At 39.6% G+C, this 16,207-nt stretch overlaps 1 protein-coding gene across 3 annotated transcripts in view; it reads left to right on the plus strand.

The window, feature by feature from the left end:
• Positions 1 to 16,207, plus strand: part of LOC124777985 (ATP-binding cassette sub-family A member 7-like) — a 594,849-nt gene that overhangs the window by 506,638 nt on the left and 72,004 nt on the right. For 2 of the 3 annotated variants that reach the window (XR_007015818.1, XM_047253552.1), the window contains exons 39-41: positions 8,807 to 8,946; positions 9,213 to 9,260; positions 14,255 to 14,371. Coding sequence is in view for 1 of the 3 variants with exons in the window: in XM_047253552.1 (XP_047109508.1) it covers positions 8,807 to 8,946; positions 9,213 to 9,260; positions 14,255 to 14,371 (305 nt within the window). In the remaining 2 variants the exon portion in view is untranslated. The remainder of the gene's footprint in view (positions 1 to 8,806; positions 8,947 to 9,212; positions 9,261 to 14,254; positions 14,372 to 16,207) is intronic. The other variant, XR_007015819.1, reaches the window with a different exon arrangement.

Here is a 16,207-nt window from a genome sequence, read left to right on the forward strand (position 1 = left end):
CCTTTCTTCCAGGAGTGCTAGTTCTGCAAGGTCCGCAGGAGAACTTCTGTGAAGTTTGGAAGGTAGGAGACGAGGTACTGGCAGAATTAAAGCTGTGAGAACAGGGTGTGTGTCATGCTTGGATAGCTCAGATGGTAGAGCACTTGCCCACGAAAGGCAAAGGTCCCGAGTTCGAGTCTTGATCTGGCACACAGTTTTAATCTGCCAGGAAGTTTCATATCAGCACACACTCTGCTGCAGTGAAACTCTCATTCTGACAACCCATTCTACTCACAACAGGATGGACATCCCATGGAGTCACCAGTCAGTGGACTCCTAGCCAACATCTCCCTCAGTCAGTTTGCAAGCAAAATGTTTGGAACAATAGTAAGGTCCTAACCGTATACTGGTATCACTATGTAGATGACATCATATGTCTTCTAGATGAAACACCCAGTTGCATCCAACAACTCCCCAATGATATATGCACAGTTCGCCCCAAAATAAAATTCACTATAGAAACAGAAAATGAAAAAAATGTTAAATTTCCTTGACCTCACAATACACAGAGACAACAACCATCAACTAATCTCCATATTTAGGAAAGTCACTGCCACCAGCACAGCCATACACAAACACTTTAATCATCCGATTGTGCACCAACTAGCCAGTTTCCAATATATACTGCGCAAACTGAACAAAACGCCACTCAGTGAAGAAAACTACAAAAGTGAAATACAGACAATCAACTGCTATACACATGTACTTAAGATCACTATCTACTGGGAACAGAGGAGAAGAGGATGTTACTACGGCAGCAACTGTGTGCCACCACATGAGACATCCTTCCGGGTTCTCTGGTGACGATGGCCAGGATCCAAACAAGTGGCTGGAGGTATATGAGCATATAGCCAAATTTAACAAATGGGATGACACTGTGTGTTTGGCTAATGTATTTTTCTACATGGAGGGCGTTATGAATACGAGGAGAAGTTCACAAGCTGGGAAATATTCCAGGCGGAACTGCGCAAGTATTTCGGTGACACACAATGACAGAAGTGCAAGCTGAAGATAAATTAAAGTGCAGGGCACAGTGTCCAGGAGAAACGACAGCATTCAAAACATCTTGGAGCTGTGTAAAATAGTGGATCCTAGAATGAAAGAGGAAGATAAGGTTGCACATCTCAGGAAGGGTGTTGCTGAGGACACGTGTCAAGCCCTACTCCTGAAGGAGGTTTTGACAGCAGACGACTTCATAAAATGGTGCCAGTATATTGAGACAATGCATCAAAAAAGAATTACACGCAAGCAGTTTGAATGGCTTCCAAACGTCATATCGATGTCTGTGATGGAGGAATAAACTGATTTCACGAGTGTTCTTTGTCAGATAGTGCAAGAGGAAGTTCAGAAGGCACTTGAATTGCACGGCGAACAAAAAAACCGAGACGCTTCAAGAGGTTGTAAGGGAGAAAGTGGAACAGACATTGAACCCACTCTCTCGTCTTTCATTTCCCTTTAAAATGGTGAAAGGTCAGGACCCAGGCGAAGTTATGTTCCTACAATGTCGCATGAGGAGCTTGTTTGGGCACCAAGGAAGACTGACATCTGAAGGACCCAGGATATCCAACCAGTCAACCAGTATGTTTCCACTGCTTGACGATTGGGATATGTGGTGTGCTATTGTTGAGAAAGGTGGCGGATATTTGATGATGCCCATGACAGAAGACAGCAGACCAATCTTAGCCTATGCCGACTCCGGGACAACAAAGATGAACAAGAAGATGTGGGTGCAGGACGATGTAAGTCACCATCGCTGCAAGCTAGCCGCTGGAGAGGATGCTCCGTAACACGCCGATCCAGGTCTCTATCACCATTTAGAAGCTTCAGCCAATCACCTAGCCGCTGCAACATGGAAAACTAAAGGGTGTAATCTTCCTTGGAGGTGAGGCCGCTGAAGAGAAAAATCCTCTGCCATCGATCACTACAAAAATGATAGGAAACTACATCGATATCCTCATGGATGGCTGACCAGCCCAAGCTCGTGTGGACTGTGGAGCATCATATTCAGTCATTTCGGAGAAGTACCATCATCAGTCGCAGAAAACTGATTCATTGACAGCAAAACATCTCTGCTGAAAGTGGCTAATGGAAAATATGTAAAACCTACAGGAAGATGTATCATTCGTGTGGGTATAAGTGGCCATACACAGCCCTTAGAATTCATAATCTTGCAAGAGTGTAGTCACGACATTCATTCTCAGATTCAGTGAATTGTGGATAGTTAACTGTCGCCAAGGACCGCAGATCCTTCCAAGACGCATGTACATATCACTAAGGAACAACAGAAGGAGCTACTTGCCATTCTTCAAGAGTTCTCTGAATGCTTCAATCCTCAGGTGAAGAGCAAATTAGACAAATCGATGGTGAAGCACCGGATTACCACTGGAGACCATCAACCAATAACCCAGAGAGCATACCGTGTGTCAGCAACGGAACCTTGAATAATTCGCATCGAGGTAGAGAAAATGATGAAGAATGACATCATTCAGCCTTCGCAGAGCCCACAGTTGTCACCAGTGGTCCTCGTCAGAAAGAAGGATGACAGTTGGCACCTTTGTGTTGATTACAGGAAGCTTAATAAGATAACTAAAAAGTATGTTTACCCTCTTCCACAAATTGATGATACACTGGATTGTCTGATGGGGGTTAAGTTTTTCTCAACCATGGCATGTACTCAGGATACTGGCAAATCGAAGTAGATAAGGCTGATCGTGAGAAAACTGCATTCATCACCCCTGAGGGCCTGTATGATTTTAAGCCAATTCTGTTCAGTTTGTGTAATGCACCACCAACATTTGACCAGATGATGGATAATCTTTTAAGTCACCTGAAGTGGATGATGTGTCTTTTTTATTTAGATGACATTATAGTGTTCTCAGAGAAATTTGACGAACACATAAAAATACTGAGGGCCGTTCTTAAGTGTCTCCAACAAGGCGGACTGAAACTTAATACAAGAAAGTGTCTCTTTGGAGCAAAAGAAATCAAAATACTTGGACACCATGTGTCAAACGAAGGTGTGTGGCCAGACCCAGGAAAGGTGACATCTATAACGGAATTTCTTATTTTTAAAAGTATTAGAGATGTGAGAAGCTTCCTCAGATTATGTTTTTACCATCATTTTATCAAAGACTTACTGTATCAAAGCCAGTCCACTCCAAGAGTTGTTAAAAGCCAATGCTGAATTTATCTGGGGTGATGCTCAACAAGATTCTTTCGATGTGCTGCAAAAAGTTCTGATGACTGACGCTGTACATGATCTGTATGATGAGAGAGCACCTACAGAACTACACACAGATGCCAGCGGGTATGGGATCGGTGCTGTTCTGATGCAAATTTCAGATGGAAAAGAGAAGGTTATATGCCTATGCTTCTAGGACACTTACCAAAGCCGAGAGAAACTACTCAACTACAGAAAGATAATGTCTTGCTGGGCCACATGCAAATTTTGACAGTATCTCTATGGATGGCCATTCACAGTTGTTACAGACCATCATTCACTTTGTTGGTTGACAGGTCTTAAGGATCCAACAGGATGATTCGCCAGGTGGGCACTACGTCTTCAAGAGTATGACATTACCATAATGTACAAAAGTGGAAGAAAACTCCAAGAAGCTGACAGTCTCTCAAGAAACCCTGTGCAAGACCATCTAGACTTTGATGAAGATAGTGACTGTCTCGCTGCACTCCAGGATCTCTCTGCTGAGCAGGAGGAGGATGCCAAGATATCTCAAATTATGCGTACCTTAAATCTGTTGGAGGATGTGAAAGGACAATTTAAGGTAGTTAATGGATTACTTTGCAAGAAAAACTCTGATCCGTTTGGAAAGAGGTGGCTACTAGTGATTCCTAAACACATGCACTTAGATGTTCTACAGAAATTCCATGACACACCTGAGACCCAACATTTAGTATTTATTAAGACATATGATAGGATCCCCAAGAGATTTTTCTGGCCATGTTTATTTAGTAGGGTCCGTCACTACATGTCACACTGTCGAGAGTGCCAGAGGAGAAAGGCAGTTCCTCAGAAACAATCTGGCCAACTCATACCAATTCCACCAGCCGAAACGCCTTGGTGGGATTGACATCCTCGGACGATGTCCAACGTCTGCTAGTGGCAATAGATGGATCATTGTTTGCACTGATTATCTGACATGCTATGCTATTACAAAAGCGGTGAAAACAGCTGAAGCTTTTGAGGTAGCCAAATTCCTCATAGAAGACATTGTATTAAAACACCGTGCCAGGGAAAGTTTTTCAATCGAATCTTGTGACAGAGATAAACTGTCAGAGCAACATTACTCATCACATGACAACTGCCTACCATCCGCAAACTAACGGGCTTACTGAATGGCTTAATAAGACCTTGGCCGACATGCTATCAAAGTTCGTCAGTGTTGAGCAGAGCAACTAGGATGAGGTGCTACCTTTCATGACGTTTGCCTACAACACTGCCAAACGAGACACCACAGCATTTATGCCATTTTGCCTGGTGCATGGGGGTGAGGTGATGATGGACACTGTGTTTCCGTTACATCCTGATGGCGTGAACGACGACTATATGGGACAGGTGCTAACCAGAAGTGAGGAATCCCGGCAGTTAGAATAATGTCACATAGAAGAAGGTGTAAGTAGATGAACGACGAACAACTGAATCACAACATTAAAGCAAAAATAAAGGGGATACTCAGCACACAAAAACAATCAACCAGTCACCAACTTAGAAACATAGACACACAGAATGTAAATAGAGACACACGAGAACACACGAACAAGAAACACCCATGACAACAAGCAAATGGTACACTCCCACTTACAACAACAAAACAGTCCATATATACAATACAGCCTACAGGACAGGCAACTCAATACAGGGAAAACTAAGAGCAACCATCACAAGCACAGACAAATGCAACACACGTGGTACATACCAACTAACATGCCAAGACTGCAAATCAATCTATATAGGGCAGACAAGCGGAAACTTTAATACCAAACATACAAAAGCACAGAAGAGCATTAAAAAGAAACAGCTGTCATTCTACATTTGCTGAACACCTTATGGACACGAAACACAGCTCAACAAGCATCAACACTGACCCGAAAATTCTCAAATGCAGCAACAGCCCCCCCCCTCCACACACACACAGTTGTTGTTTGTAAACAGCGACATGAAAAGTTACTTAGTGTAGGCCTTCACAGTGAAAGTAATGGGGAAACTGGCAGAAGTAATTGAAAATAACTGCTCTACATTAAGTTTTATATGGTTGCAGATGAGAAACTATGAAACAAAACAACTATGTTGAATTACAGAAAATCTACAGCATGTGGTAACAAGGTATATAAACAAAATTTTATCTGTTTTCTTTAAATATGTAAATATGTATGTGTAAACTCAAATTTTCTGTGTGTACTAGTAGTAAAAAGCATTTTTTATGTTTTGTAGAAGGTAACATAATACCCACTGATGATGCTGTAACTTCAGCGAAACAGGTCTGTGGGATAAAAGAAAAAATAAGAAATTGTGTGAAATTGCGTGGCAGATTAAAACTGTGTGTTGAACCGAGATTCAAGCTCAGGATCTTTGCCTTTTGCGAGCAACCGCTCTATCGACTGAGCTACCCAAGCACGACTGAAGACCCATCCACGCAGCTTTAATTCCACCAGAATTTCATCTGGAAACATGATGTGGCTAAGCCGAGTCTCCAAAGTATCCTTTCTTCCAGGAGTTCTAGTTCTGCAAGTTGTGCAGGAGAGCTTCTGTGTTTGAAAGGCAGGAGACAAGGTAGTGGCAGAATTAAATCTGTGAGGAGAGGTTTTGATTCGTGCTTGGGTGTCTCAGTTGGCAGAGCACTTGCCTGCGAAAGGCAAAGCTCCCGAGTTCAAGTCTCGGTCTGGCACACAGTTTTGTGCACACTCCACTGCAGGGTGAAAATTTCATTCTAAGAAATTCTTTTTGCTCAAGGTGGACCCTCTCCAAAAAAAAAATCTGTTTGAAGAAGTATTTTTGAGACAGATTGTATTTTTTCATCCACATATACTGTGGAATCTTTGGATATAATTTTGATTTGTGTGTGTGTGTTTTGCATAAAATTCTCTTTGTGTCTCATGTTGTATGTGTTTTTCTTAAATAAATTTTCTCTGGTGCATAAGAAGATTACAATTTCATAAATGTATACAGAGGGAGGAGTTAGGGTTTTTAGTTTCCAAAATAATGGGCAGAATGATTTTTTTCTGTGCAGTACACATGTGTCTGACAATTTTCTTCTGTAGTTTCAGTATTCGAGGTTTGCTATTTGAGCTTCCCCGGGAAACTATACCATACCTAATGTCAGGTTAAACAACTGTGATATGATATTTTTTGTGTACCATGCCAATAGAATTGGTTAGTATTTACATTGCAAACACAATTTAGTTAATTCATTTAATAGGAAGTCAATGTGTATATTACTACAGCCTAACAATATAAAAATATAGGTTACTACTCACTGTACAGATGACATGTTGAGCGGCAGACAGGCACAACAAAAAGACACTTATGCTTTAGCTTTTGGCCAAAGCATTCATCAGAAAAGGAAACACACACACATTCATTGAAGCAAGCACACATCACACACATGTGACTGACATCTCTGGCAGCTCGGCAGACCAAAATGCAGCTATCACATAGAACGGAAGCAGCAATTTGGAAGGGGCGATGGTGCAGAAGATGAAGGGATAGTAAGGTACAGGTGGAGTGAGAGAAGAACACTGTCTCGCAGAGCACGCAGGGATTAGGCTTCCAGGAGGTGCACTGTAAGTGGGGGAGGGGGGCAAAAACGGTAAGGAGTGGGGAAGGGGAAAGGTGGGCAGGTATGTTAGCCAGAGGACGACACAAGAATAGGGAGGAGGTGACAGAACAGAGGTGGTGAAAACTGTTGGGTGAAGGGTGTGGGGCAGAATGTTACAGCAGGTCGAGACCAGGAGAATTTCATGAGTGGAGAGTCTGTTAAGGATAACTCCCATTTGTGCTGTTCAGAAAAGATGGTGCTGGAGGAGAGGATCTGGACAGCTCAGATGGTGAAGCAGCCAGTGAAATCAAGTATGTTGTGTTCAGCTGCTTGTTGTGTCACATGGTAGCCTACTTTGCACACTGCTACAGTTTGGTGGTGACCATTTATTCTGGCAGACAGCTGCTTGGTAGTCATACAAATACAAACAACTGTGCAACGATTGCAGCAGAGCTGGTATATGACATGCCTGTTCTCATAGGTAGCCTGGCATCTGATGACATAGCGTAAGCCTGTGATGGGACTGAAATAGGAAATGTTGGGTGGATAGATTGGGCAGGTCTTGCACCAGGATTTTCCACTGTGATATGATTCCTGTGGCAAGGAGTCGGGGTTGGGAGTGGCTTAAAGATGGCCTAGGATGTTGTGGAGGTTGGATGGGCAATGGAATACCACTTCAGCAGGGGCAGGAAGGATCTTGGATAGGATGTACCTCATATCAGGACATGATGAAAGGTAATCAAAGCCATGGCAAAGGACATGGTTCAATTGTTCCAGTCAGGGGTGAATTGGGTGATGAAGGGGCCACTCCTCCATAGCTGGTTCTTGGGGCTGTTGGGAGTTTTGAGTGTGTGGGAGGAAATGGTATGGGATATCTGTTTGTGGATTAGGTCTGGGGGATAGTGCCTGTCTGTGAAGTGCTTGGTGAGACCCCCAGCATATTGAGCAATAGAGTTCTTGTCACTCCAGATACACAGACCTTAGGAGGCCAGGCTCTATGGGAGAGATTTTTTTGAGTGTAAGGGATTACAGCTGTCAAAAAACAGGTACTATTGGTAATTGATGGGTTTAATGTGGACAAAGATGTGGGTATAGCCATCTACGGTGCTGCTTATTGTAATCAGTGTTGCAGCATGATCCAGTTCAGTAGCACCATTTGCTGATAGCATTTGTCTTGATGCTCCTGGAGTCATAATTGTAGTACAAGTTGCTGCTGTTACTGTAGTGGATTATTCCTGACTGTGCTCTGTTTCTCTGTATTTCGCATTCAGATTACTTGAGTCTTCACCACCAGTGTATGTTCACACAAATGACAGTACTGAACAAATTATCTGAATTCAAAGAGTAAGCACTACATTAAGATGATTGTCTAGTGGAAAGATCACTAAAGGGAGCTGTGTCTGGAGAAAGTAGATTGGTATAATCACAGTGTAATATGATTCTGAAGAGCAAGATCCACTGTATAGAGTTCCAGTAATGGATACAGCATGGGAATACCATAAAAGTTATTTTCCACAAATCTACCCTGCCTAAACATTGTGCTTGCATCCCCCCTATCGCCCCCTCCATTTCTTTCTTTGTTGCTCAGTTTTGTGATGTCACCTTGTCATTCTCTTCAGTCTCATTTTGACAATGCTACTGAGACACACCTGGTTCCATTTGAGTCATGTTTCATATTACCTCTTCATTCCCTCCTTTCCCCGTAAGCCTTAAGACCTTCTAGTTGTCAAATGAATTTCCTACACCCCATTGCCCAACCACATCACTCAAACTGAGCCAGTTTTTCTGCAGCCTCCTGTATTTGTGTGCTTTAGTGAATGTAATTAAATATCAAAATGAAAGGTGGAATGGAAGCTGCTATGTCCCCACACTGTTACATATTACTAAGCATCATACATCAATCAGTTACAGACAACTGATTACCTTATCTTTGTTTATTATTTACTTCTTGGAATTTCTGTTAGTTTTCTGATAGGACTGTTAATTATTTTCAGGTATCAGTACGCAGTTGAATGTGTTCTCATGGGATTTCTTAGGAAGAAATTTCTTTTGCTTATTTATGGAAGGAATACTATTTTTCTTAGCAACGCTGCTAATTGAATACAAATACAAAGTGTTGAGATCAGTAAGAAATGTAAGTTCTATATATAGTGTTTTATTTGAGTCACATCATCTTAATTTCCTTAGGTCATACCTCATTCAGTTTTTTTTTTTTTTTTTTTCTCTTAATGTGCATTCTGTTTGGTCGATTTTAATATATGGCTCTTATCCTTATTGATTAAATTCATATGTTGTTGCTGAAAGATAGATGTCACAATAACTAAAAATGTGGGATATTTGCATGTCCTTTTCTAATTTCTTTGATTGGTGTATTGGCTAAAGTTCTTATATCTTTTCCAGGTAATCTCAAAGCTTTCTCCAGGGCATTCAAACAAGTTATATAATAAGGTAATTTCCTTCTTATGGTGCCATACAGAAATATCCTACCAGACATCACATTAAGAACAGAGATTTATTAAAATATGAAGTAGGATGTTTGAAACTACAGAAGACAGAAAATGAGTCTATACTTCAGAGTTCACAAGAACAAGAGCAAATGCATGTACATGCATGAGCAAGCGTGCATGCACGTGAGAGAGAGAGAGAGAGAGAGAGAGAGAGAGAGAGAGAGAGAGAGAGAGTGTGTGCTCAGTTACTCAATAACTGGTGATATCCCGAAGACTGGCTCTGAGATGGAATTGACATTGTTTCTACTGGGGACAGATCTGGCATTCTTGCTTGCCACAGGAGTATCTCAACATCATGTAGACAGTTCATAGACACATATGCTGAGTGTGGATGAGCATTGTCCAGCTGAAAAATGGTGCCAGATACCATTGCATGAGAGATGGCACATGAGGGTTCAGGATGTCCATGTCTACCATTGTGGCATAAGAGTTCTCTCAATCACTATCAGCCATGGCCTGAAGTTGTACCCAATGCTCCCCCTGCTGTGACACTAGGAGTAACATCAATGTGCCTCTTCAAAACACTAGAAGAATGGATCCTCTTCCTCAGTCAACATCATACTCGCTGACAATGGTCATGAGAACTAGTGCAGAAGTGCGAATCATTGCTGAACAGTATGTGACCCCATTCTTCAGCACTCCAAATGCAACCATTTGTGTTGTGATGTTAATGTCAGCCCTTGCATGGAAAGGTAATTCCCTCTTCTGGCTGGTGCTAATCTCCAACCAATGGTGTGGGTTGGCACAGAATTTTGCAGGGAGTCCTGTACTTGATCCGAGATGGCAGGCATGATCTGAAGGGATTATGATGTGCTTGGTGCACAATATGGCAATCATGCCTTGTGGGAGTCAGACGTGGTTGAACAGAACCTTAACACTGAATACACCTGCGTTTGCACTCCCATTTTGTCCAACATTGGACAGCTATCACATCCTCCGTGTCCTTAACAATTATCATTCACCATCTGACACAGTTTGCCTCCCCCAGCCCCCTCCCCTCTCTTCTACGTACCCTGCCAGGCTTGGTAACAGCATTAAACATGATCAAGACTAATACACACTGGTGGTTGTTCTGCCTGTCACAGAGAATTAAAAGTCAAATCATGTGCATACTCATCAATTGTGTGTTACATTGCCATCTGACTATATCTTCTAGATGCTTCACGTATTTTGACAGGCAGTGTATTATCAAATTTCCAGCTTACTAATACTGAACTGCTGGAAATTAGTAGCACATAATTCGAAGCAATCCTTGAATCCAGCTACAAAGAATACATGCATACATAAAAAATCATTTAAACAGCAATAGATGTTGGGGGAGGGGATTGGGGATGAGTAAGGCAACTACTAAAGACAAGATAGAAATTTTAAGCGAATAATAATAGGAACTCAGAAGACAAATGAGGAATTTATGTTTTATGGACAACACATTCCAACGTTTGAGAAGGTAATTGTCACAGTAGCTAACAATGAGGAGACAACACTGAGCATCAAAATTTATGCTCAGTACCTGTCGGCTAGGGAAGTTGTTGAAACCAAAATGACAGCATGGCTACAACCCCAAAAACTTGTAAACCATCATTTTACTGAGAAGGCCAGAAGGATCACAATGCTACAGTGGGTCTATTTTGCAAGAAAAGAAAAGAAAAGAAAAGAGAAAAACGGGGACCTATTAGACTCCTCTGTATACTGTACAAGTTATTCCCTAAAATTATCATTAGATGCATAGGAAAATTTGACTTCAGTCAGGCAAGGGAACATGCTACTTTTAAAGTAGTTACAGCCAAATACACTATTTGCAAGTCATGAGCAAAATTTTATACCTGGGAAATGATTATGACTTGACCCTGTGTGTGCTAATCAGAGCTTTTGAGAATGACTTTGAGTTAGTTTTAATGAAATCTGTTCTAACAGCCCTTTAAAAGCAGGGCACAGAGTCTAAATATATTGCTATACTGAAGAATTAGTGCCAGTACTGCAGCTTCTGTTAGACTTAATCACAATATGAGTAATTCAAAATTAAACGAGTAGTCACACAAAGAGATTACACATCAGTTAAACTATTCTTAGCAGTCATAGAAGTAGTGTTCAGATCTTTAAACTGGGCTTCTGAAGAAGGAATATGTCTATGAAATGTATCTGAATCACCTTACATACAAACATTAATCCTTGTTCCATAGATCATGAATACAACATTTCATAATGATGCGGAAAGTGTCACTTTAACATAAGTTTTCTTTACACAAAATAATTAATTAGTTTCTTTTTCTTTTTATTTATTTAGTTATTTATTTTTTTACAGTCATATGTAAGAACTCATCTATTGAGTAGGAGTTATCATTCAGAAATTCTCCTAATTTCCTTTTGAATTTTGGTTGGCTATTTGTCAGACCTTTAATATTATTTGGCAAATGACCAAAGATTTTTGTGGCAGCATAATTCACCCCTTTCTGTGCCAAAGTGAGATTTAATCCAGAATAGTGAAGTCTATCCTTTCTTCTAGTGTAGTAGCTATGCACTTCGCTGTTGTTTTTGAATTGGGATGGGTTATCAGTGACAAATTTCATAAGTGAATATATGTATCATGAAGGTACTGTGGATATCCCAAGTTCCTTAAATAAACGTCTGCAAGGTGACCTTGGGTGGGCTCCAGCTATTATTCCTTTTACATGCTTTTGTGCAATGAATACTTTCTCTCTTAATGACGAATTGCCCCAAAATATGATGCCATATGAAAGCAGTGAATTAAAATAGGCAGTGTAGGCTAATTTACTGATATATTTATCACCAAAATTTACAATAACCCTAATAGCATAAGTAGGTTAACCTAACCGTTTCAGCATATCATCAATGTGTTTCTTCCAATTCAATTTCTCGTCAATGCACTCACCCAAAAATTTGGAGTATTCTGCATTAGCAACAGACTTATGGTTATAGTCTATATTTATCAATGGTCTTATGGCATTTACTGTACAGAATTGTATAAACTGTGTTTTCTCAAAATTTAGTGAGAGTCCATTTCAGAGAACCACTTAATAATTTTCTGAAAGACATTATTTATATTTCCTCAGCTGATTATTGCTTCCTGGGTGTGATTACTATACTTGTATCATCATGAAAAAGTACTAACTTTGCATCTTCACAGATATATAGTGGCAAGTCGTTAATATATATTAAGAACAATAAGGGACCAAAGACTGAACCCTGTGGGACACCATTCTTGATACCTCCCCAGTTAGAAGACTCTGCTGATTTTTGCAGACTATATGTACTGTTAATTTCAACCTTCTGCATTCTTCCAGTTAAGTATGAATTAAAACATTTGTCCACTGTTCCACACATACCACGATTTTTAGCTTATTTAGAAGAATTTCATGATTCACACAATCAAAAGCCTTTGAGAGATCTGAAAATATCCCAGTGGGTGATGTTCAGTTATTCAATGTATTTATTATTTGATCAGTGAAAGCATTTTCTGTTGAAAAGCCTTTCTGAAAACCAAATTGACATTTTGTTAGTATTTCATTTTTATAAATATGTGATGCTAATCTTGAATACATTACTTTTTCAAGAATTTTAGATAAAGCTGTCGGAAGTAAGAGTGGGCAGTAGTTGTTAGCATCAGACGTATCCCCTTTTTTATGCAATGGCTGAACAATAGTGTATTCTCAGACTGTCTGGAAAAATGCTCTGTTTCAGTGAGCTACTACATAAGTGGCTGAGAATCCTACTTATTTGCTTTGATGATGACATTATACTGTTTGCCTCTAATGAACAGAAGCTTCAACATTGGAAGAACTTAGTAGAGTAAATTTGAAAGTGGGTGTGAAAATCAGTTATAATAAGACTAAATAATTGCCCATAAATTTGGTGACAAGGGAATAGTGCAGATTTACAGTGAACACCCAGCACCATTTGATAAGTTTTCCTGTTTATGACAGTTGTAGACAGCTGCTGTAGAAATAAACATAAGAGTAAAAATGGCATGGAATGCTTTTAGTAAATTGTATAGTTTTTACAAAACTAAGCTTCCAATATATGCAGAAATGAAAGGTAAATAGACGACATTTGAACACATACAGGAATGAAGTGTATGTGTATAGCTGAAGACGTGATGTCTGGATATGTGTGAAGGAGGCCAATACCCAGCAGTAGATGTCAAATGTCATGATGGTGGATGGTGGCAGGTGTAATTGAGAGCAGAAGAAGGGGGCAAAATAAGTTTAAATCTGAAACATAAACAGATAGATGAACAGAGAGAAAATGTTAACTGAAAATAAAGAAATAAAAGGAAAATTGTGGAGAGAGAAAGTGTAAGTTGGGAGGGACTAGTTAAATTAACAAAACTTTTGTTGGAGTCTTTACCTATGTCTAGCATCTGAAAGCTTTGCTAGTGGAAGGGAAAACAGCATGTAAGAGCAAGTGTTTATTAGTGAAAATAAATTGATTTATGCAGAAATTAGCTTATGAGGTTTGCTGGTTTAAGTTATACGGGTTACAGATTTAAATTCATCCTTCCCCCCTCCTCTGATAGCCATTCACACTTGCATGTTTTGTTAAAAGTGGCATTTATATGTAATGGAGTTCTAGAATTTAAATATTTTTTATGGCCTGAACTTGAATATCCTGTTACTGCTCTAAAACTTTCAAATAATGCTATTTTTAATTTGTTTGTTTCTTCAAGAAACAAATAGTAAATAAGCAACAAAATAATAAGAAATATAAACATCTGACAGATAAAAGCTATATGCCTGACCAGAATTAAATCCTAGATTTTTGAGTTCCATGAAGTATATGAGGTGGTGCAGTGCAGTTCAAATCCTAGTTATGCACACAGTTTTAATTTGCAGGATGGTTCATTGTGGTGCAGACTTTGATGCAGAGTGAACTATTGATATTAATAAGAACCAATTAGTAAATTGTTCATTATTTCAGGAATTTCCAGAGCCAACTGGCAAGAGGAAGGGAGATGACGATGTTGCTGAAGAGCAATCCAGAATTTCTAAGGGCAATACTAGAAATGATATTTTACTGTTGCGTGATGTTTCAAAGGTAAGTGCTATAAACTGAAGTACAATCTAATTTCATTAGCAATTTTGTGTGATATAAGAAACAGAAACAGTTTGCAGATGGGAATCAGTTTAGGAACAGTGAGCTTAGGAAAGATAAGCTTCCAAACTTCTGGGGAGATTTGAATGAATCCTGCTTTCAAATTTGTCAAGTGTATTTTATGCTTGTAGATGACATGGAATAAATTAACCAGGCTTTTTTGGTAATGCAAAATTTCAGCAGCAAAAAGTCTGCTCTTACACCAGAAAACAGAATCATCCAGAGAATAGGCAAATTGTAGAACAATAAGATCAACATTAGATGACACTTGGAAATCAAGGAAAGATATGAGGAAATAGCAAATTAGATTACAAATCACACAAAATGAAAGACAGACAAATGGGCTCCAAATCAAGATCAACAAACAAACAAAGAGAAGAATGATTGTGGATTAAGAAAAAAGTTTAGATTGAAAAGAATGAAGAAGTAGTGGGAAAAGCCATGACAGAATTATCTGAATGAGACAGATATTGGTAGATGTGATGTACATTTACAGACAAAAAATGATAACAATTTCAGAAAAAAACTGAATGATTTATTCAAGAGAACGAGCTTCACAAATTGAGCAAATCTATAATTCGTTGGTCCATCTGTGGTCCTTATATATGCAAGTAATTATTTGGTGTGGCATTGATTGATAGAGTTGTTGAATGTCCTACTGAGCAGGATCATGCCAGACGCTGCACAGTGGGTGTGTTAAGCTGTCAAAGTCACGAAATGATTGGAGGGCCGTACTCATAATGCTCCAAACATTCTCAATTGGGAGAGATCTGGCTATTTTGCTGGCCCAGGTGGGGTTTGACAAGCATGAAGACAAGCAGTAGAAACTCTTGTGTGTGGATGGGCATTATCTTGCTGAAATGAAAGCCCTGGATGGCTTGCCGTGAAGGGCAACAAAACCAGGCGTAGAATATCATTGACATACCACTGTGCTGTAAGGATACTGCAGATTACAACCAAAGAGACGTGATAGAAAATGAAATGTACCCCATACCATCACTCCCGGATGTCTGGTCATACATTGGGTGACAATCAGATTGGTATCCCATCACTGTCTGGGGCATCTCCAGACACACCTTCACTCGTCATGGGGGCTCAATTTGAAGCAGGACTCTTCAGTGAACAATCCATGCCAAGGTGAGTGTCCAGAGGTGGACTAATGCATTATTGTTTTGCTCAGTTTGTGAAATTTGTTCTCTTGAATCCAATATTTCTCAAATTATTACCATTTGTTTGTCTGTAAATGTAAATCATATATAGCGCTTTCCATCCCTTTGGGTAATTCATTTGTGATGTGTTATTTGTTCTTGGCTTAGAGTGTACAAATAAATTTAGTTGAAGATCCTGTATTAATGATTCTTCAGTTCTGCATAATATATCCAGATAATGTTCTAGATAAATACATCACAGTTAATGGACACATTCCATATACAAGTACATAGAGGTTGATACTATATTATAATTAATGTCTTCCCAAATTTAATACTGTCATTCTTGTACTAGCTTTTGGTGTCTGTATGGTGTTTGGTGACAAAGAATACACATCCCTAATATTTTCAACATACAACAAATTCTACTTGTTTATAGGCTATGAAATGATGTAAACTGGTTATTGTAGGCTCTGTGAGAACAAGTGTTATCTGTTACTGAATGGCAGCAGTTATGTTGTAGCTAAGTAGTAGCAGATGAAACTGCATAACTTTTTGATACATCAGTGTATGGCTCTATTCTCTACAATTTAAAGCATCCAAACTATCCTAGAGGATGTGGGTGTTCTCT

This window comes from Schistocerca piceifrons, chromosome 2, assembly GCF_021461385.2.
Source record: "Schistocerca piceifrons isolate TAMUIC-IGC-003096 chromosome 2, iqSchPice1.1, whole genome shotgun sequence".
Taxonomy (NCBI): Eukaryota; Metazoa; Arthropoda; class Insecta; order Orthoptera; family Acrididae; genus Schistocerca; species Schistocerca piceifrons.